This window comes from Balaenoptera physalus, assembly GCF_965194825.1.
Source record: "Balaenoptera physalus genome assembly, chromosome: 8".
In the NCBI taxonomy this organism is placed as follows: domain Eukaryota; kingdom Metazoa; phylum Chordata; class Mammalia; order Artiodactyla; family Balaenopteridae; genus Balaenoptera; species Balaenoptera physalus.
Window position 1 is genome coordinate 110426903 of NC_138887.1, and position 21777 is coordinate 110448679.

A 21777-nucleotide genomic window follows, 5' to 3' on the forward strand; every position below is an offset into this window, starting at 1 on the left:
CAGAGTGGAAAGGGGAGAGACTGGCAGAAAAGGAGATCACCGGCCACTTCCACCTCATCGGACCCATCCCCACCCCACCCCCGCTGGAAGGAAAGGCTCTCTGGAAATGGAGAGAAGCAGTTAATCTACTTCTCCATACCATGACCCTGTTCTGCGAGTTCTTACCTTTCCTACCCTGGCGGACTCCTGCCTGCCCCCAGATAACACTGCTTCCTCTGGGGTCTCTCAGAGAGAAGCAATCTTCCTTCTCACAACCACTCCTCCTCCTTCCGAGACCCCAGCTTCTCCGAAGCTCCTGGGCCTCGCTGCCCCCTGCCCCTCACAGCCGTCGTCTCCTGGTCACCTGCTGTCCCCCCTCTGCTCTGTCTCATGTCAACACCCAGATGGGTAACCTAGCAGACCCTTGTCCTCTTCCCACCAATCTTTTCCTCTATCCCACGAGAAAAACCCACTCCGTGGTCAAAACCCGGCCCGTGTCATCTACTAAGCAGTAAGTGCATCACCTCCCAAACTGCATTTCAAACATCTTGCTTTGTTTCCTTCCAGAAAACTGCTTACTTCATACTCCCCACTGCAAAGTCATTTTACCTCAGCAAGCTCCCAATTACGTCACCTCCCCATTTTTTCCCTTCAGCCATGACCCTCCTCCTGTCCTCATTCCCTTCTTTCCCAACTTAGAATCTGGACTATCTCCCTTACGGGCCTTTTTTCCTTGCTTGCCTCTGGCCTCCTCCCCTGGGCCCAAGTGGTTGAGTTTTGCCAGAGAAAAATCAAAGGAGCAGGCTTGGTTTCACTTTTCAGATTCAAAACCACAAACCTCAAAGGGCATGCAGCTCTGCCCAGCAAGTCCACACTTCCCTAATGACCTGCTTTCTCAACATCTAAGATAACCACTTACTTCTCTCTAAACTTCCAAGCTCTCTGTCCCCTTCATCTGGTACCACGGCTTTCTGCCAATGATTCCTAGAGCGCCAGCTCTAACTTGGACCCTCCAGGGCTCCCAGCGGCACAGCCAACCAACCACTTGAGGGCCCTCCTTGGAGCTGAAACACAATTTCACAATTCTTCACTTCCTCCCTCCACACCCATCCGTCCCCAGCACTGCCCTCAGAAGATGGTACCACCAAGGCAACTAACACTTAGCCCTCATTTCTCCTTTCCTCTCAGCTTCCGCATCCAACCCACCACTAAATCCAGTCCTCTTCACCCCAAAATTCAGCCCAAATCCATCCTCTTCTCTCCATCCCCACAGCCACTACCAAGGTCAACCACGCACGTCTTCTATCAAGCCTAGTGCAACAGCCTCCTGCAGGGTTTCACTATTGTACATCTAGCACACACACCAGCCCCCTGCCGCCCATCACTCTTCACACGTCAGCCAGAAACATATCTTAAAACATAAATCAGCTGTCATTCTTCTGCTTAAAATGCCTTCTTCACGGTTTCCCAAGACTCATATAAAACCACAAAACAAGAGTTTTGCCACGGCCTCCAAAACCTGTATGCAGTAGATGCTATACACATACGGTAGAAAGTTCAAAGGGTATGTACACGGTGACACCTCCCTCCCTGTTCTCACGTCACCCGGGGCTCCTACCATTGCTTCTTCACTCTTGCACAATCTGCACCTGTGCGTGCATTCCAGGCGTAGCCCCACACTCACACATACACAAATGGGAGCATACAACACACACTATCCTGCACCATTTTTTTCCTTCACTTATCAGAGGTCGGAGGTCCACCCCATCTGCACCTACAGAGCTGCCGCAGTCCAGTCTCCTGCGGGACATCTGGGTGGTTCCCAATCCTTTGCCGGTGTAAACAGTGTGGAGCTAGCCGTTTCCTTCTCCCCTGTGCCCGCCTTGCTCCGCCCCCCACCAGCATCACTCCTCCACACGGCTACCATCTCCCTAGCACCCAATCCCTTTCTTGCCCCTGAACACACCAAGCCCTTCCTTGCTTTGGGACTTCGCATTTGCTGTTCTGTTGTCTGACATGCTTTTCTCCTGGTTCTTTGCAAATGGCTTGCTCTTGCCTTTCCTTGGCTCAGCCTCAAGTGTCATCCCCTAGAGTGGCTGCCTGGATCGTCCTATCTAAAATGGTCTCCCTCTGTTACTACCTCTCTCATCTCCATCTGCTTCTTCCCTTCACAGCATTTCTCCCAATCTAATTATCTGCTTTAATTGTTCACATGTTTATTGTTCACCTGTAAGTTCCACATCTGTCTTAACACCACAGCTATAACCCCAGGGCCTAGCAGAGCATTTAGAATGATCAGTAAAGATTTTCTGAATGAATGAATGCTTTGACTGACGGCCAACACTGACTGCTTTCAAAGTGCCAGGCCCTGTGCTAGGCACTCACCATGTGCCACTGCATTTAGTTCTCACCACGTCTTACAGATTAAAAAATGGATTTTAGAAAGTAATATCTCTTAGGAGGTGAAAGGAGCATTCAAACCCAGACCTGACCCTAGACCCTACATTATACTGTGTAAGAGGGAAGGTTAAAAGGTTAAAATATCCCAAGTTGGGTAAAACACAGTAATTAAAAATATCACACATTACACACAGAAGTATAGATCCAGGATGGAAAAAAAGCACCTTATTAGTAACAGTGGTTCTCGCACACGCTTAAATAAAAAGGGCAATTACTTCACTCCCTAGACTTCAGTTTTTATGTTTGCAAAGTAAAATGATTATGTATACTCAGTATAAAGAGGTAGGGGGAAAATTAAATGGATAGTTGAGCTCACCTATTGTGACAGTTGTGCATGCTGTAATTTACACAAGTATGTTTTTTATCCCACATGACCTCATTTGAAGTCGTTTCCCTGTATCATGTAAATCCTTTTATTCAAAACTCAAGTCTTCCCGTAATTTGTCTCTCTTCTTAAATTGTTCCTTACCACAGACGTAAAATACCTAGCACTTTTCTGTAAAATTCTCTCGGGGTTCCCTGAACCACGTTCTTCCTACCTATTTTGAACATATTCCAAAGACAACAGTTTTCAAGATAAAAATCTTTCCCTCTCCTAGACAAAGGACTTATACTCAAGTTAATGGTCATTGCCGTGACATTTCCTTATCACTGGTGAACAAGACAAATCAGAACCTGACACAATGACTAATACACTGGATCCTGACAGCTAGTGAGCAACAAGACAGTGCACCGACTTTGAGCTTATGAAAGTATCGTTTCAGGGTTATTTTCTGATGCAGAGACCGGATATCAAAGATTAATAAAAGATTGTCATCTGAAGCCACACCGCGGCCCACACAAAGGCATAAAAGTTCCAGCTGGAATTCTAGACCTTGCACTTAACTTCTTTGAGTCTCAATTTCCTCACTGAAAGATTAAATGAGACAATTTATAGAGAGTTCTAAATACAGCACCTGGGGCTTCCCTCGTGACGCAGTGGTTAAGAATCTGCCTGCCAATGCAGGGGACACGGGTTCGAGCCCTAATCCGGGAAGATCCCACATGCCGCGGAGCAACTAAGCCCGTGCGCCACAACTACGGAGCCTGTGCTCTAGGCCCGTGCTCTGCAACAAGAGAAGCCACCGCAATGAAGCCGGTGCACTGCAACGAAGAGTAGCTCCCGCTCGCCGCAACTAGAGAAAAGCCCGCACGCAGCAATGAATACCCAACGCAGCCAAAAACAAATTAAGTAAGTACAGTGCCTGGCATACAGCAAACATTCAACAAATGGGAAAAAAAGAATTCAAGCATCAAAACGCTGAAGAAAGAAGGTGGCCATTAAGAATATTTTGCTCACCCCAGGAAATCCCTACAACCCTTTCAGTAAGTTATCAGGGGATCGCCTAGTTTCTGGAAACACCAAAAACCCTGTGGACACGTTCCCATAATCCCGTGAGAAGTGAGAACAAACAGACCACATTCTGCAAACAAGAATACTGAGTTAATGACGAAAAGCGATCAGATAAATTCCTGACCGAGACCGTGGTAGTTACCAAAAAGCAAAGCCCAGTTATTCCACTAAGACCCTCCTCCCTCTGTGGCCTCACTACATCCTCTCCAAAAGCCTGCCCGCCCTACCTGTGAGGCACCTTTCACCTGGTCTAGACGACAAACCCCTTTCTCGCACAGGCGCCCCCGCCACCGCGCTGGCGTGGGGCCCGGCCGCCGGCTCTCCCCGGAGGCCCTCCCGATCCTCCCGCTCCCCTCCGCTGCGGTACTCGCCGGCCCCGCCAGGTCCCGGAGCACCTGGGCGCCGAGGACCCAGGCCCAGAGTGGAGGGAACGAGGGGTGGCCGGCCTTGCCCGTGGCGCCACACCCACCGGCCGCCACCTTCTGCCTCTCCGCCCCGTCCCCTCGTCGCCTGGAAGCTCCTCGGACCTGCCCTCGACTGCGGCGCCCCCCCACCCCCGCCCCCGCCCCCGCCCCAAGCCGGGTTCCGGCCCTTCTCGGCTCGGGCCCGGCGCGCCGCCGCTCGCGCACCCGAGTGCAGCAGTAGTTGTTGCGCTCCGGCCGGCCGGCCGCTCCTCTCGCTACGCAGCGCCCGCAAGCTTGCCACTCCCGCCGCCACCTCACCGGCGCCGCCGCGGCCAGGGTTTCCGGGCACTCACGTGACCCGTCGGTACCCGCGGCATGCTGGGAGTTGTAGTCCGACCGCGCGGCTTTACCTGAGGGCTGCTGGGCAGGGAGTGGAGGGGGGGAGGGGAGGGGGAGGGGAGGGGAGGGGGGAGTGTAGGCTTCCAGACGCCGCCGGAGGCCTGGGTGGACCCGGCAGCTTCGAGGGGGAAGTGGGGGTCGGGGGGACGGACAACGGCCAGGACTGTTAGGAAAGAAGCAGTGCGGGAGAGAGAGGATATAATCTGGGAAGAAATGATGTATATATAAATCATCTTTTTTTCAAAAAACCTTTATTCTGCATTTTGTTTTGAGAGAAAGAAACGCGCTGCTAGGTGTGCTACTGACCTGCCATGAGGGCATAAGCTTTAAATTTTTGTTGAATTAAATACAGTTGCCCATAAGGACAGGATTATTAGTCTGTCGGTATAATTCACTGTTGTACATCCCACCCCCATCACCCAAATAAATGAGTGTTAAGATCCTGGCAGCCTCAAGCAAAAACTGAAGGCCTTACAACACACGACTCTGAACAAGGGTCTTTTGCCCTCCTGGGCTCTCTTTCAACTGCTAAGGAAAAAAAAAAAAAAAAAATTTAAGTCTTTCAACCCAGAAAACCTGTCCACAAAGATAGCAGATTAGAAAACAGTTTTATTATTGAATACGCTTTGAACCAGACTGTGACGCACATCACAGGCAACACGCTAAGAGGTAGCAAAGGAAGAAAGGAATCTCCCCCTTACATTGCCAGGCAGACACTACCCACTTCAGGCAAGTTCTCAGGTAATCCAAGTGTGAAGTCTGAGTCAGCTGGGGTTTTTTGGTTTCGGGGTTTTTTTTTCTTTTTTTCTTTATCAGTAATCATTACCAGAAGAAGAAAACATTTTGACACCTAACCTCACTGACACATCTCACGGGTTTTATTTCCTGCCCCTGCCCATACATTTGTCGTGGCTCTTGACCTACATTTCATTTTCAAGCCGCATACGCATGACTGTGGCTTTCAGAGCACAATCTGCAGGGCCTTCCCTGGTAGTCCAGGGGTTAGGACTCTGCCCTTCCATTGCTGGGGGGCACGGGTTCAATCCCTCATCAGGGAACTAAGACCCCTCATGCTGAATGCGAACTAGGATTCTTTAAATAAAATAAAGATTTAAAAAAAAAACAACAACAAAGCACGGTATGCAGCAGCAGTATTTGGCAGTGTCTTTTGTTTTCTTGCTCTACCTGCCAACATTGGGTTTATCCTCCCCAAAAGAGAGGTTCCTGAAAGTGATGTGTAAATGGAATTTGGGGTAAGATAAATCATCATTTACAGGTTTTCTGGAGAAATGTTCTTGAGTAGTGAGTAAATTGTCCTCTGTTTCAGCGCTAGGCCTCAACCCACAGTAAGAAATACATCTTACATCACCCCCAGCACACACGTGCCTGCTCACAACTGATGCAAACAGCTCACGCAACAATACTCTTACTCCATGGAATGCATTCTGAATTGTTTTCCTAATCTTTTCTGTAAAAACGCTGGTTACAACCCACTAAATTTGACTTCATGACTCATTAACGGGTCTCAGCCCACAGTCTGAAACCACTACACCAGTTTAATATTTTATCAGTCGGGATGTTTCTGTTTTGCATGTTGTGCCTATAGCTTAACTGCCCGCTCAGCACGTTCCACAGAGTGGAGCTGATCTGGTCCCCATACTAGAAGCAGTGACTCTTCCAGACTCTGTGGGGAAAAAACAAAAAGGAAACTTCACCTCAGCTCCACGCTTCTCCTGCCAGCATGAGGGACTGACGAACTCCAGGTCTTCCTAGAAATTAACCTTGGTTCTGGGGTACATTTTGTGGGGGGAAGGAAACATTTTTTTTTCAGCTCTTTCTTCCCCTGCAAATTCAAAGTTGTTTTAGTTTTTTAATCTTCTCTTTGGATCACCTCCTTTCTCTCAGTGGCTCCTCAGGAAAGGTTATTCAAGTCCACAAAACAGTTAAATGACTCAAAACCCAGATCTGTCTCCTCCTTTAAGTTGCTGTCCTTCAACTAGCCACCCCCACCCCAGCCAAACAGGGGACACCAGGAAAAATTGGGGGTAAGGGCCGCCTAAGAGAATGTGAGCTGAAAGAAAGAGCAGGGCGGCTCAATAGGTGTTGGCTGAGGTAGCTAGATGGTCCTTTTCATTTTGGGTTTGCTGGATAACATGTGAGGCTAAGAAGCCGAGGAAAGGTGACCTAGTGTGGCCTCACCCTGTGCTTTGTACCCAATGGCAGCTCCTCCGGATGGGGAGGGAGGGGGAGGCGGAGGGAGGGAGGGTTGACACTTTCCTTTCACTTTCTCAGGCCACCAAACCTGACACCTGGGGACAGAACTACAGTTCCCACCACGCCTCGAGACAGGAGGAAGAAGGGGCACGGAGGACCAAAAGGAAAACCAGGAGAAAGAGCAAACAATACCTACCCCCGGCAGAGGTGAGAGAGCCAGACAGGTAAGCAACAGGTGCAGGTTACAGGATGCAGGATGGAGGGTGTTGGAGGGTGGGCATCGCTTGTTTCTCCTTGCAGGGCGTGTAGGCTGAGGTGAAGGGGGCTTTTGTGGAAACCCTGAGGACTTACTTGGTTGGGGGGGTGGGTCATGGAAGTAAGATTTCAGCTCAAATTACAGGGATAAGACACCGGAAGTGGAATGGCTTTCTTTACTTGAAAAGCCTGGGGAAGAGTTGTTTGATTATGTCTCGTGTCCGCTGGATCATTTAGCCACAGTGACTTCAGAGGAGTCCAAGAGAAGTGAGGATCCTCCACCTGTTTAAAGCTCGCGGTTTTTACGTACAGATTTTAATTTGTGTGATGATACAGACTTGTCCTTTTCTATGACTTCTGAGAAAACCAAAAACCGAAACTGGGGGAAATCAAGAAGGGTGTCATAGGCAGGAACAATTTGCAGCACATCAAGTTTCGTCATCAAATGAAATAAGGTTTCCTGTATTTTTAAGAGACATCTGACGAGGAGACCCAACACAACCGAAGAACAGTTGAAGGGCCCGGGTATACCTGCCATGAGGGGACACGGGTGCTGCTCCAAATATCTGCTGGGCTGTGAAGTAGGAATGTGCTGTCATGTGGAATAGGAGTCCTGATGTAGCATGAGGGTCCACAGATGGAAACCTCAGGGAGATAGATTTCAACCCCATGTAAGTTAGAGCTGTGCACACAACATAGATTTTTTCAGGAGGTAGTGAGCTCCTTGTGATCTGAGATGCTGTGGATATTTAAGCAGGGACGCTGAAGGTGGGAATAAAGTTTCAGGTGGGTGATTGTGTCGGTCAACACTTCCCAAGGCTAGCTAGTCATCAAAATCACCTGGGAGTGTGTGCATGTTTTTAAATCTATTTAGCAGACCTAAGATGGGCTCCAGGAATATATATATATATTTAATTATCTTCCCAGGTAATTCTGATAATCAGTTAGTTTGGGAGACACTGTCATGAGAAACTTTCTTTTCCAGCCTATGGTAGAGTATGGCACAAACATTCGAACCACAGGGTTTTTTTGTTTGTTTCGTTTTGTTTTGTTGCACCTCGAGGCCTGTGGGATCCTAGTTCTCCAACCAGGGATTGAAACCGGGCCCTTGACAGTGAAAGCGCAGAGTCTCAACCAGTGGACCGCCAGGGAATTCCCCACAGCTTTCATTTTGAATATTCTCAGCATCATAATTTCCAGGACAAGAAAAAGCAGGTGCCAACCAGAAGAAAAGGGCTATGTGACTCTTTCCAAAACTGACTTGTCTGTCAGGTCTCGTTGATGCTTGCTGCTGGTTGCCTGGCCATTCAGTCTTCCAGTAATTTGTCTTCCTCCCGTGTGACATGGAGATAGGCTTACAGCTAGGCATGTCTCCCACCTGATGACTGGCAGGTAAAACACTCCTGCTGGGCCCCAAGGCATGAGGGATCTCAGTTCCCGGGACCAGGGATCAAACCCACCACCCCCTGCGGTGGAGGCACTGGAAGCGTGGAGTCCTAACCCCTGGACCACCAGGGAAGTCTCAGTCAATGCTGTCATCTGAGAGTGTTGACTGTGTCCTGGGCCCAGCAGAGAACAGCAGTAGAACCTCTTCATTCCAAGGTCACCCCTAAAGTAATGTTAACTCCCCTAGGACAGGTGGGGTTTGTGCGGGCAGCTCCCTCTTACCTGACCAGTAATTAACGTCCTTGTCCCACGAGGATGGCAGTGCTAGGAAAACAGTGACCTCCCTCTGTCTTGTCCTGTGCTGAATCCCGAGTGCCAAGAATAGTTCCCGGCCCCTGGTAGCTGTTCACTAACACAGGGGTCCCCAACCCCCCGGGCCGTGGACCAGTACCAGTCCTGTTAGGAACCCGGCCACAGAGCAGGAGGTGAGCGGCGGGCAAGCGAACGAAGCTTCACCCTGCTCCCCATCGCTCCCCATCGCTCCCCATCGCTCCCCATCACTCCCCGTCGCTCGCGTTGCCTCCTGAGCCAGCCTGGCCCCCCACCCCGTCCGAGGAAAACTTGTCTTCCGCGAAACCAGTCCCTGGTGCCAAAAAGGTTGGGGACGGCTGCACTAAAGAGAGACTGAATTCCTTCTTTTCTTCCTTGATCTGTTCTAGGCGGCAAGAGCAATGCAATTCTCCAGCTCAGCCAGGGCAGCAGATGAGAACTTTGACTATTTGTTCAAGATCATCCTCATCGGGGATTCCAATGTAGGGAAGACGTGTGTGGTGCAGCATTTCACGTCCGGGGTCTACACAGAGGCGCAGCAGAACACCATTGGGGTGGACTTCACTGTGCGTGCCCTGGAGATCAACGGCAAGAAAGTGAAGGTCAGAGGGGGACAGGGGCGGGTCTGCCTCTTTTAGCCATGGTTCCTAACCCCGAAACACATGCCTGAGGCGTGAAAGATTTAAATATAAAATATGAAATCATTAAAATACCGGGAAAAAAAAACACCATGGGAGTATTTATTTTTATCATTGAGGAATAGAGAAATCAGACTTTAAAGTAAGACAAGAACCCAGAAGCCATAAGGGAAAATATTGCTCCATCTAACTATTTAAAGGTCAAATTAATACTCTTCTATATGATCATACAGAGGTCAAATTTCTACATACTCAAAAATACCATAGACAAAGTCAAAGATGAGTGACAAACTGGAAAGAAACATTTGCAAATATGGAACTGACAGAGAGCTAATTTCTTTGACGTGAAAAGAGCTCTGATAAATATCGAAGAAAAGACCAACAACCAAATACAAAAAGTAGGCACTCCACAGATTAGACAAAACAGCTACTTCACAAATTTTATATGAACTGGCTCATACATTTATGTGAAAAAGTAAAGGTGCCCACTGTCACTCATAATTAAAGAGATGAAATTAAAATAAGTGAGATAATATCATTTACCCATTTGATCAAAAAAGATCAAAAGGTGTTGGTGAAAATGTAATAAATGGATTTTGCGTGGGATCCTTATTAAACAAACACAATAGTAAAAAGACATTTTGGAGGGACCCCCCCTGGCAAGCCAGTGGTTAAGACTCCACGCTGCCAATGCAGGGGCGCAGGTTTGATCCCCGGTCCAGGAACTAAGATCCCACGTGCCGCACTGTGCAGCTAAAAAATTTTTTTTAATTAAATCAAACAAAAGTGCAATTTCTAAAAAAAAAGACATTTGGAGCCAATCAGGAAATTTTAATATGATCTGAGTATTAGATGATACTAAGGAGTTATTGAAAAGTTTATTAGCAGTGATAATGGTGTTACGGTTATATAAGAAAATGTCCATTTTTATTAGGAATGTATATTGATGGGAGTAGGCATGAAACGACATGAAGTCTGGGATTCTCTTTAAAATAATACGTCAAAGAAATCAACAGAAATGGCTCCATGAAGCAAGAGTGGCAAAATCTTGATAATTATATGGATATATGAGGGTTCACTGTTTTATTCTCTCTAGTTTTGTGTATGTTTGCAAACTTTCTTTAAAAAATAAATTTTATAAATAATGTGAGTATGAAGAAACAGGTACCCTCAGACATTGTTGGAGGGGGTATAAATTGATGCCACTGCCTGGGACGGTAATTGGAAGGTAGTATTATGATAACACTTCTAAACATGAACAGCCGAATGGTCCTTTAAAATCCAAACAGTTCAGCCAATGCTATCACCTTTTCCAGCATTAACATCAATGGACAGACTCAAAAGATAAAGCCCAACATCTGGACGAAGGGATGAGTGTGGTAGGAAGGCAAAAGAACACCAGACCTTAGGACATTGGATCCGCCTCTCCCACTGAAGGGCACCTTAGGTGACGGCCCCCAACCTGAAAGCACATCCAGATTACCCTGGGGAGCAACTGAAAAAAGACAGATCCCTGGGCCCTACCCCAGGCCTCCTGAATTTGGATCTCTAGAAGTGAGACCCAGGGAACGACTTAGGCGAGCAAGTTCCCATCAGGGGTGGGAACTCCTGATGCGGACCCCCTTTCCTGCCCTTCTCCAGATGCAGGTGTGGGACACTGCAGGCCAGGAGCGCTTCCGGACCATCACCCAAAGCTACTACCGCAGTGCCCACGCGGCCATCATTGCCTACGACCTCACCCGGCGGTCCACGTTCGAGTCTGTTCCACACTGGATTCACGAGATAGAGAAATACGGGGCGGCAAACTTGGTCATCATGCTGATTGGTAGGTTGATTTCAAAGTGTTTCGCTTTCCTTGACTGCCCGCCACCCCGCATGCTCAGTTTTTTCTGTGTTTCCAATGGCAGTGGAACAGGAAGCCATAAAAGTGCATGTGGCGGATGGGACCTCAGAAAACATCTGGGCCAGAAATTCCCATCAGGTTCACTTGAGCATGAGAGTGGGGTGGTTTGAACTTGTTAAGAATACAGATTCCAGGGCCCCACCCTAGAGTTTCTCATTGCAAAAACCTGAGATGGGGCCAGACATCTAGATGAAGGTACACCCTGGCTGATTCGACACACGTCTGTACAGACTACACAGGAAGTATTCTGTAGTCTGAGCTTCACAGTGTCAGATGGCTCTTAATCCCCGGAGGAGCCACTCAGATGACTATGACTGACAACACTCTTGAATGACTTGTCACACCTGCTAAGATGCTAAGCAAATCTTAACAGCAAGCCAACATCAAAATTAACCGCAACTTCAACTATACAAAGTGAACTCACAGCTTGAAATACGTGCCGTCCCATTGTGCATTCAGAAACGGGTAACGTGCTGTCACTTCCCTATAGTATTAGCTTTGCAAGCAGCGCCCCTCCTAAGGACGCTAATGTTTACCAGGTGGCTGCTTAATTTTGGCAAGTTGGTTTAGGTTCTTGCTACTCAAAGTGTGGTCCACGGACCAGCAGCATCAGCATCACTGGGGTTTTTGGTTTTAGGTTTCTTTTTCTTTTTTTTTGTATTAAGACTTATTTTTTCAGAGCAGTTTTTAAGGTTCTCAGCAAAATTGGGAAGGTACGGAAATTTCCCATATGCCCCCTGTACTCACACACGCATAGCCTCTCCCATATTAACATCTCCTACCAATGTGGTACATTTGTTACAAAGGATGAACCTACGTTGACACATCCTAGTCATCTGAACTTCATAGTTTACATTACGGCTCATTCTTGGTGTTGTACTTTCTGTGGGTCTGGACAAAGGTCCAATGACAAGTATCCACCATGATGACATCATAGAGAGTATTTTCACTGCCCTAAAGATCCACGGCATCAGCATCACTTTGGGGTTTGTTAAAAGCTTCCCTGGTGGCGCAGTGGTTGAGAATCTGCCTGCCAATGCAGGGGACACGGGTTCGAGCCCTGGTCTGGGAAGATCCCACATGCCGCGGAGCAACTAGGCCCGTGAGCCACAACTACTGAGCCTGCACGTCTGCAGCTTGTGCTCCGCAACAAGAGAGTCCGCGACAGTGAGAGGCACGTGCACCGCGATGAAGAGTGGGCCCCGCTCGCCACAACTAGAGAAAGCCCTCACACAGAAACGAAGACCCAACACAGCCATAAATAAATAAATTAAAAAAAAAAAAAAAAAAAAAAAGTGCCCCATCTCAGGCCCCATTCCAGACCTACTGAATCTGAATCTTCGTTTTAACAGGATCCTAGAGAGATTCATATGCAAATTAAAGTTTGCAGAGCACAGGTCTAGACAGCTGCTGTGGGACTGAGAGCCAAACAGACCATGTTTAATGGATTATTTATCCATTGACAGGCATATCCTAGCTGCATATCAGAAGGTAAGTTACCTTCTGAGTCTTAGTTTCCTCATCTATAATATGCAATCAGTATTCACTAGGGTTGTTGTAAAGATGTGATGAGATAATGTGTATACATCGCTTGACAGTGCCTGGCACGTAGTAGGTACTTCATAACAGGTGTGGGATTTGTTTCTAGAAGGTTCATTTGTTTGAGGGAACTAACTCATCTGTGTTCCTTAAACAATGGGGTGGGGTGCTTATGGTGAGGGTACAAGTCCCTGGGACCTAGGAAAAACCAGCAGTCAAGCCCAGCCAGAGCGGGAGACACAGTGGAGGCAGGCCACCCATCACAAGCAGGAAGTTGAGGACCCTCCTCTCAGGGCTGGGCTCTGTGTACCAGCCCTGTGTACCAGCCTCCTCCACCATTGTGTATCTATGTCTTCTCTCAGAGCTGCTTCTTACATTCAGGATACTGTGGGCCTGCAGAGCTCTCTCCCACTGAACCCTCCCTCCTGGGTTCCTCAAAGTATCATCCCCAGCCTGCTGCTGCCACAAAATCCCTCATTCTCTCATACCCTCTAGCTCACATTCCTCAGAAAGGAAATCCCATTGTCCCATTCCTCTTTTTTTAATACTTAATTTAAAAAATATATTTATATATTTATGTATTTGGCTGCGCCGGGTCTTAGTTGCAGCACACAGGGTCTTTTAGTTGAAGTACGCACGTGGGATCTAGTCCCCTGACCAGGTATCCAACCCAGGCCCCCTGCATTGGGAGCGTGGAGTCTTAACCACTGGACCATCAGAGAAGTCCTGCCCCATTCCTCTTTCTCATGGCAAAGCCTGGCCCAGGCTGCTGGCCAACCTCACGGCAGGCAGGCCTGGGGTAAGGTGCCTGCCCTGGACCAAGCAGCTGGGCCCCGAGGTGGGAGGCAGTGACAGGAAGCATAGCCGGGCTGCAGACGGTCCACAGAAGAGGTCACTGGCACACATCGTTGGCACATCTAGCCCATTTATTATTACCATTGCGATTCCAAAAAAGGACTTGTTATTCTAGAACCATGTTTTCCCTGTCTTTGCTGTTTTAAGTCACAGTCTAGCCCCTATCATATGCATGGCCTTGAAGAGAATGCTGCTTTGTAACTCATTCTGCTTCTTGTAACTTAAGAATCAAAGTCATTCCAAGAGCCTAGACGGGGCTCGTTCCTTCCTGCTGCATCAGATCAAAAGCTCCCTATCCACAGCCAGCTGCCAAAGAAAATGCGCCTCAAACTTAGCCCCTTTTTTCAGAGGGGCTGTGTCTTTTCCCTCATGGCAGAAACCAGGAGAGATTAGTGAGACTGGGAAACGGCTTCCACATGGAGGGCGACTTGTCTTTTTGGAGAAGAGTGAGCTGCCTCCTCTCTCTTGTTACTTCTCAGCCAAAGGTCCCCTCTGGGACCAGAAACTTTATTGATCTCACTTCAGATACAAAGAACACTTCTTCAAAAGGCAGAGTTCAGGGCTTCCCTGGTGGTGCAGTGGTTAAGAATCCGCCTGCCAATGCAGGGAACACGGGTTCGAGCCCTGGTCCGGGAAGATCCCACATGCCACGGAGCAACTAAGCCCGTGAGCCACAACTACTGAGCCCGCGTGCCACAACTACTGAAGCCCGTGCGCCTAGAGCCCGTGCTCCGCAACGAAGAGTAGCCCCCACTCACTGCAACTAGAGAAAGCCCGCATGCAGCAACGAAGACCCAACGCAGCCACAAATAAATAAATAAATTTATTTTTAAAAAAAGAAAAAGGCAGAGTTCAGAGTTATAAAAATAAACACTGACCCCCAACAGAGCCGTATTTCTTCCTCAATAACCACTTCTTCGAAGCACCGAGGAGAACACTGGCCAAGGTTCCTGACACCCTTCACAACAGCTGCTCCTGAAGTGTGAGGACCAGGAGGGGTGACAAGAAGATGTGACGACAGGTGACATTTACTAAACTCCACTCTGAGTCCGCCCCTGGGTCCCTTCATTTAATCCTCACAACCATCCTGAGAAGCAGAGACGACCATCCTCGTCTCCCGGCTGAGGAAACCGAGGCCTCTGGAGGTTAAGTATCCTGCCGAGGAGCTCAGCCGAGTTACCTACTGACAGGTGAGGCAGGATTTGAATCAGAGCCCCGGGTGGTTCAATTCCTGTCCAACGACTTTCCAGTAGCTGGTCAGGCCGACAGTCGCCCCGGAGGCCCTCAAGCTCTGGTTGAGGCAATGTCTCGTCCACTCCAGTGCCTGGACTTTGCAGTCAGACAGATTTGGGTTCAAATCTCCCTCTCTGTCCTTCCTGTCTGAACTTGGTCTCATCCCTCTCTCTAAATTTCTACTTACTCATCTATAAAACTGGTACCTGCTTCAAAGGTATTGTTGAATTGAAAGGATCAAACAAGGTAACGTATAAAGCACTTAGCACAGTGCTGAGACCTCAATCCAGGGGAGCTGTCCTGCCCTGCTGAACGAGGGGCTCAGAGGGCATCCCCAGGAGAGGGAGGACATAGCTGAGCCGGCAGGGAAGGTGGGAACCCCACCAATAGTAGCTCCCAGGGCAAGGAAGCTTGGGTGTGAATCCCTTGCATCCCACTGAGGGGAACTACGCAGTCCTAATCTCACTGGCGGTTACCCAGGAAGGTGGGTTGGATCCCTCTTCCATTAAATTCACAGGCTTCCCAGGAAACGTTGAAGCGGAAGAACCTTGAAAGCTGCCATGCAAGGCCACCCTGCCCAGCCATCCCCTCTGGGCTGTCTTTGGAAGGGCTCACCCCTTCTCCACCGCCGCCTTCTCCTCCCTTGCTGGCCCCGCCCCTTGCTGGCCCCGCCCCCCACCAGCACTGTCCTTCGCTCCTCCTCCCCCTACTGCAGAAACAGGTGGGGCAGAGTAGGGGAACAAATGCCAAGATGTGGTGGGATTTCCATGAATCTCACAACTTTTGCTTGATATTTACTCCCTCGTCTGTCTGTTGTAACAAACGTCTCTGCCCCACTTCTTAACTGGTTCTAGAAATGCCCCCAGGGATGATCAGGACGTGTCCCCAGTGTTCCCGCTTATGACGCATCCAATCCCAGGGGCTGACACCACGGGTCTTCCTGTTTACTGTCAGTGGCCTCCTCGCCCTAATCTGGGATCGCTGCCTGTGCTGTTCCCTCACAGAAGTGTCCCTGCCCCTTTCCCCATATTTTCCATTCTGTTTCCATGGTTCTTCACACAAATGGCTCTTCCTCAAAAGTTTACCCCAGCCCCTAGAGGCCATGTCACCACCGTACAAAATCAAAGAGACGATTGTGCGTTGATTTGTCCTGTTCCTTCCCCTCCAGCCATTCACAGGGACCCCAGCTCCTCAGTAATGTCCCTCTGTTTACTTATTTAAAAAAAATTTTTTTTAATTTTATTTATTTATTTTTGGCTGCATTGGGTCTTCGTTGCTGCACGCGGACTTTCTCTAGTTGCGGCGAGCGGGGGCTACTTTTCGTTGCAGTGCGCGGGCTTCTCATTGCAGTGGCTTCTCTTGTTGCAGAGCATGGGGTCTAGGTGCGTGAGCTTCAGTAGTTGTGGCACACGGGCTCAGCAGTTGCAGCTCACGGGGTCTTGAGCGCAGGCTCAGTAGTTGTGGTGCACGGGCTTAGTTGCTCCACAGCATGTGGGATCTTCCCGGCCCAGGGCTCGAATCCGTGTCCCCTGCATTGGCAGGCGGATTCTAAACCACTGCGCCACCAGGGAAGCCCCTGTCCCTCTGTTTAAAACCTTCGGTGTCTCCATCACCCCCAAGATAATGCACAAATTCCTGAACATCATTCACAAGGTGCCCTGCTTTCCCCTGGAGATGGCTGCTTCTTATCTTTTTCTCATCCCCCTCTGCTCTGTTTCTAACTTCTTAACTCTCCTTACTCCCTCAGAGTAAGGGTTTGGGAGCCAATTTCCTTTTGTAGGTTATGTGGCTGTTCTGTCTCTTAACATTCTTTGGCATCTGCTATTTGTCCCCTTAGGATCTCGGGCAAACTTTCCACTTAAACCCCTGTTATATTTAAAGGTCCACAATCTCTCAGCAAAAGCTCTTAGAACCCAAGATTTCACAGTTCAGGATTTGGCAGATCTTAGAAGGGTGCATTCTATGTTACGTAATACCCTAAGGGTCTGGGCCAATGCCCTGTGGTCAAATGCATTAATATTTATGCAGTGAAATGAATGAACAGTCGTACAAAGCAGGTTGAATAAAAACTTCAAATGGCCAGTTGAGGGCAGATTTTACTGTCAGATGAATTACCAAAAAACTTAGGAGTTTTGGAGTGTTTCGGATTTGGGAAAGGCAGATAAGGGATTGTGCATCTGTACTACTAACAACTCGTACCACTCACCTGGTCCTTAGTATATAGTACTTCCTGACCCGTCTCCGCCTGGTAAATGCTTGTATAGCTATTTAATTGTCCGTGTGTCTCTCATGCCTCCCTGACAAGATGAAGACCCCTTCCCATATCTCTCCGGGTGCCCAACACGGAGCGCTTAGCAAGCAAGGACTTGGATTCCGTGTAGCAAGCACACGGTTTCTTCCCCTTCCACCAGGTGTCCGGGTCCATCCTGAGATGCGCAGCTACCAGCTCTGGGGAGGCTGCACAGCGCAGAGTCAGGGCTATTAATCTGCCGTGGTGATGGGGCAGCTGGGAGGAGCAGATTATAAGTGCAACCCGGCCCAGAACCCCATAGACCAAAGTGAGGAATGCAGAGCGGGAGACCGGACTCCGGGCTCAGGGATTCCTACTTCCACAGCATCCCTTCCCCCACCAACCAAGAAGCAGGGCTTTGTCCCCAGCTTAAACCTCACTAGCTATACAAATGCGTGTAGTTCTCTTGAAGGTACTACCTGAATGTTTCCTGTGGCTGCCCGTAACTAACTACCATAAACAGAGCGGCTTAAAACAACAGAAATTTGACCTCTCTCAGTTGCGGATGCCAGAAATCTGAACTCAGTATCACTGGGCCGAAGTCAAGGTGTCAGCAGGGCCACGCTCCCTCTGGAGGCTCTTGGGAAGACACTGTTCCTTGCCTCGCTAGCTTCTGATGGCTGCCATCATTCTTTGGCTTGTGGCCGCACCACTCCAGTGTCTGCCATCTTCACATCCTCAATGTTTGTACTCAAGTCTCCCTCAGCCCGGCTCTTATAAGGATACTGTACATGATTATGTTTAGGGCCCACCTAGCTAATCCAAGATATCTTCCTCTCCCCATGCCCCACTCCCATCTCAAGGTCCTTAACTTAATCACATCTGCAAATACCATTTTTCCAAATAAGGTAATGGTTACAGTTTCCAAGGATTAGAACCTGGTATCTTTGGGACCATTTTTCAGCCTACCACAGTACCAGAAGGGGTAATGTCCACTGAAAAAATTCTTGGATTTAACCTTAGTTGGGGATAATTATGATCTAAGTCTAGCTTTGTCAATGAGCAGGTTAGTGACTGTCACTATGAGAAAGTATTTTTTTCCCCAATCCTTTTTATTGGGACATGTTTAAAGAGAAGTACATCAACACGGATTTATCACAAAGAGAACACCTGTGTAAACACCCTTCTCCTCAGGTCAAAAAAGAGAATATGGCCAGCACCCTCCCTTCAGTCTCCCCTTCATGCCCCTCCCAATTACTCCCTCTCCTCCCCCCAAGGTAAACACAACATGCTTTTCATAGTGATCACTCCCTTCCTTCTCAATATCATCTTACCCCCTAAGCCCACATCACTAAATGCTGCAGTTTTGTTTTGCTATTGTTTTTGAACTCTACAGAAGTGGAGTCATACAAATATCTTTTTTAAAAATATTTATTTATTTATTTATTTGGTTGCACCGGCTCCTTAGTTGCGGCATGCAAACTCTGAGTTGCGGCATGCATGTGGGATCTAGTTCCCAGACCAGAGATCGAACCCGGGCCCCTGCATTGGGAGCACAGAGTCTTAACCACTGCACCACCAGGGAAGTCCCGACACAAATATCTTTTATGTCTAAGCTTCTATGGCTCAACGTGCAGTTTATGAGTTTCATCCACATTGTTGCATGTAACTGTAACCTGTTCTTTTGCATAATTTGTATAATCTTCCTTTGCAAAGTCTCTCTTCTTTCTATTGGTGATAGACATTTGAGTTTTTTCAGTTTGGGACGATTAGGAAAATTGCTGTTCTGAACATCCTTGTATATGTTTATTGATGCACATGGGCACACGTTTCTGTTGCGTACACACCTGAAAGCAGAACTGCATATTCCTGCAATTCCAGTAAGATCATCTCAGACTCCATATTCCCGCCGCAGGGTCTGCAAGTTCCGGTTGTTCTACATCCTCACCAGCACTTGCTATTATCAGATCTTTTCATTTCTTCCATCCTGATAAGTGTGTCGTGATATCACTCGCGTTTTTTATTTGCAGGTCCCTGTTCATTGTTGAGGTCAAGCACCTTTTCATACACTTGTTAGCTATTTGGATATTCTCTTTTCAATTCTCATGCCCATTTGTCTTTTTCTTATTGATCCCTACAAGTACCTTATGTTTTCTGGAAATAATCTATGTTGGTCCGGGTCTTCCAGGAAGATGTCAGGACAGGATCCGATAGACATGCAAGAGATTTATTGGGAGAAATGGCCGTGAGGGGTAAAGAGGAAGGAACAGAAGGAAGCAGGGAGAGTCTTCTACGTGATGCAGACCTGCCCCTGGGAAGGAGAGAAGGGAGGGAGGAGGATGGTGTCTAAGAAAGGTTCGTTCAGCCCCGAACCAAAGCTGCCTGATACAGGAATGGAACCCTGGTCTCTGCAGCAGGGGCCTGCGTTAGTGCCTCCCTGTGCTGGGGCCTCTGCACCAGCTGGCGGAGGACAGTGCGGTAGCAGCTGGGCTGGGGTCACCTATGCTCCCTGAAGTCAGTTCTCTTGAAGGAGCTCTGAGCCCTTTGTCAATTGCATGTGTTGCAAATACATCTTTCACTTTTATTTATTTATTTTAAATTTTATTTATTTATTTTTTTAATGTTTTGGCCGCGCCGTGCGGCATGTGGGATCTTAGTTCCCCGACCAGGAATCGAACCCGTGCCCCCTGCATTGGAAGCTCGGAGTCTTAATCACTGGACCACCAGGGAAGTCCCTCATCTTTCACTTTTTTACTCTCAGAGTTCCTCTTCACTCTCCTGATGGTGTATTTTGATGAATAGACATTTTTAATTTTAATATATTTCAATCCATCAAACTTTTCCTTAATGATTATTGCTTCCTGTATCCTATGTAGGAAAATTTACCCTAATTGAAATCATTAACATAGCCTTACATTATCTTTTGAAGCTTGCTTGCTGTATTTGTTTTTTGTTTTTTAAACATCTTTATTGGAGTATAATTGCTTTACAATGGTGTGTTAGTTTCTGCTGTATAACAAAGTGAATCAGCTATACGTATACATATATCCCCATATCTCCTCCCTCTTGCGTCTCCCTCCCACCCTCCCTTTCTTGCTGTATTTGTTTGTTTGTTTATAATTTATTATGACTTTTACATTTAGATCTGCAGTCTACCCAGTATTGATTCTGGTGTACAGTGAGAGGTCTGGGCCAAAAACTTGTAACTATTCATGTAAAGATCCAATTGCCTCAGTACTATTGACTAAAAAGGCAATCTTGTCCACTGCTCTGTGGCACCATCTTTCTGTGAAGGGTACATATATTCATGAGTTTGTTTCTGAGCTTTTTATTCTACTCTACTGGTCTATTTCATGCATTCTCTTGGAGGGCAAAAATATTTTAGATATTACAGTGGTTTGTGGCCTCCAAAGGACCAGATATACAGTGTTATCTGTAGGGTCTGTACACAAATTTTGTAGGGTCTGTACACAAAGGTTCACTGAAGCACTATTCATAATAATAAAAAACTAGAATCAACTCAGTTTCCTTCATATGGGTGGATAGTTAAACAAACTGTGGTACATCCATACCATGGAACATGAGTCAGAAATAAAAAAGAAGAAACTACGGATACATACGTCACTCTGATGGCTCTCACGAGCTGAGAAAAGCCAGTCTCCAAAGGCTACCTACTGTATGATTCTCTTTTTTTTAAATAAATTTATTTATTTTTTGCTGCATTGGGTCTTCGTTGCTGCGGGTGGGCTTTCTCTAGTTGCAGGGAGCTAGGGCTACTCTTCATTGTGGTGTGTGGGCCTCTCATTGCGGTGGCTTCTCTTGTTGTGGAGCACGGGCTCTAGAGCGCAGGCTCAGTAGTTGTGGCGCACGGGCTTAGTTGTTCCATGGCATGTGGGATCTTCCCGGACCAGGGCTTGAACCTGTGTCCCCTGCATTGGCAGGTGGATTCTTAACCACTGCGCTACCAGGGAAGCCCCTACATAACTTTCTTGAAATGACAAAATTATACAGATGGAGAACAGATTAGTGGTTACCAGGGGTCAGGATTAGAGCTGGTGGGAGGTCGTAAAAGGTAGCACAGGGAGCACTTCGTGGTGATGGAACTGTCCTGTATCTTGACTGCACTGGTAGGTGTAGGAATCTACACATGTGATCAAATTGCACACATACGCACACACACGCACACACAGGCATACACACAAAGGAATGTGGTGTATAATATGTGAAATCTGAATAAGCTCTGTGGGTTGTATTAGTGTCAATTTCCTGGTTTTGATATTGTACTGTAGTTGTGCAAGAGGTTACCATTGGGGGAAACTGGGTGAAGAGTACACTGGACCTCCCTGAATATATATATGTAGTGTGTGTGTGTGTGTGTGTGTGTGTGTGTGTGTGTGTGCAATTTCCTGTGAATCTAGATTTTTTTTTCCAAATAGGAAGTTTTACTGTTTTTCAGAGGCGAAGGTGTAATTAGGGGGAAAAAAGATCTAAAAAACCCTCTATGAGGACCATAAAGGAACACTGGTCTAGCCCATCTTAATTACTGTAGCTTTGTAATA

General features: G+C 47.7%; 2 protein-coding genes across 27 annotated transcripts in view; one reads left to right on the forward strand and one right to left on the reverse strand.

Annotated features, from left to right (window-relative positions):
• SLC37A3 (solute carrier family 37 member 3) overlaps positions 1-4574 on the reverse strand; it is a 117900-nt gene extending 113326 nt beyond the window's left edge. For all 23 annotated transcript variants that reach the window (XR_014266827.1, XR_014266828.1, XR_014266829.1 and 20 more), the window contains exon 1: positions 4462-4574. The gene's annotated coding sequence lies outside the window, so the exon portion shown is untranslated. The remainder of the gene's footprint in view (positions 1-4461) is intronic.
• Positions 4575-6927: 2353 nt separating this feature from the next.
• RAB19 (RAB19, member RAS oncogene family) overlaps positions 6928-21777 on the forward strand; it is a 19652-nt gene continuing 4802 nt past the window's right edge. Inside the window, exons 1-4 of one of the 4 annotated variants that reach the window (XM_082473142.1) lie at positions 6951-7073; positions 7578-7775; positions 9210-9422; positions 11100-11283. In XM_082473142.1, the coding sequence (XP_082329268.1) occupies positions 7728-7775; positions 9210-9422; positions 11100-11283 (445 nt within the window). In that variant the 5' untranslated portion in view covers positions 6951-7073; positions 7578-7727. Of the gene's footprint in view, positions 7776-9209; positions 9423-11099; positions 11284-21777 lie in introns of all 4 variants that reach the window. The other 3 variants (XM_082473143.1, XM_082473141.1, XM_082473144.1) reach the window with 3 other exon arrangements.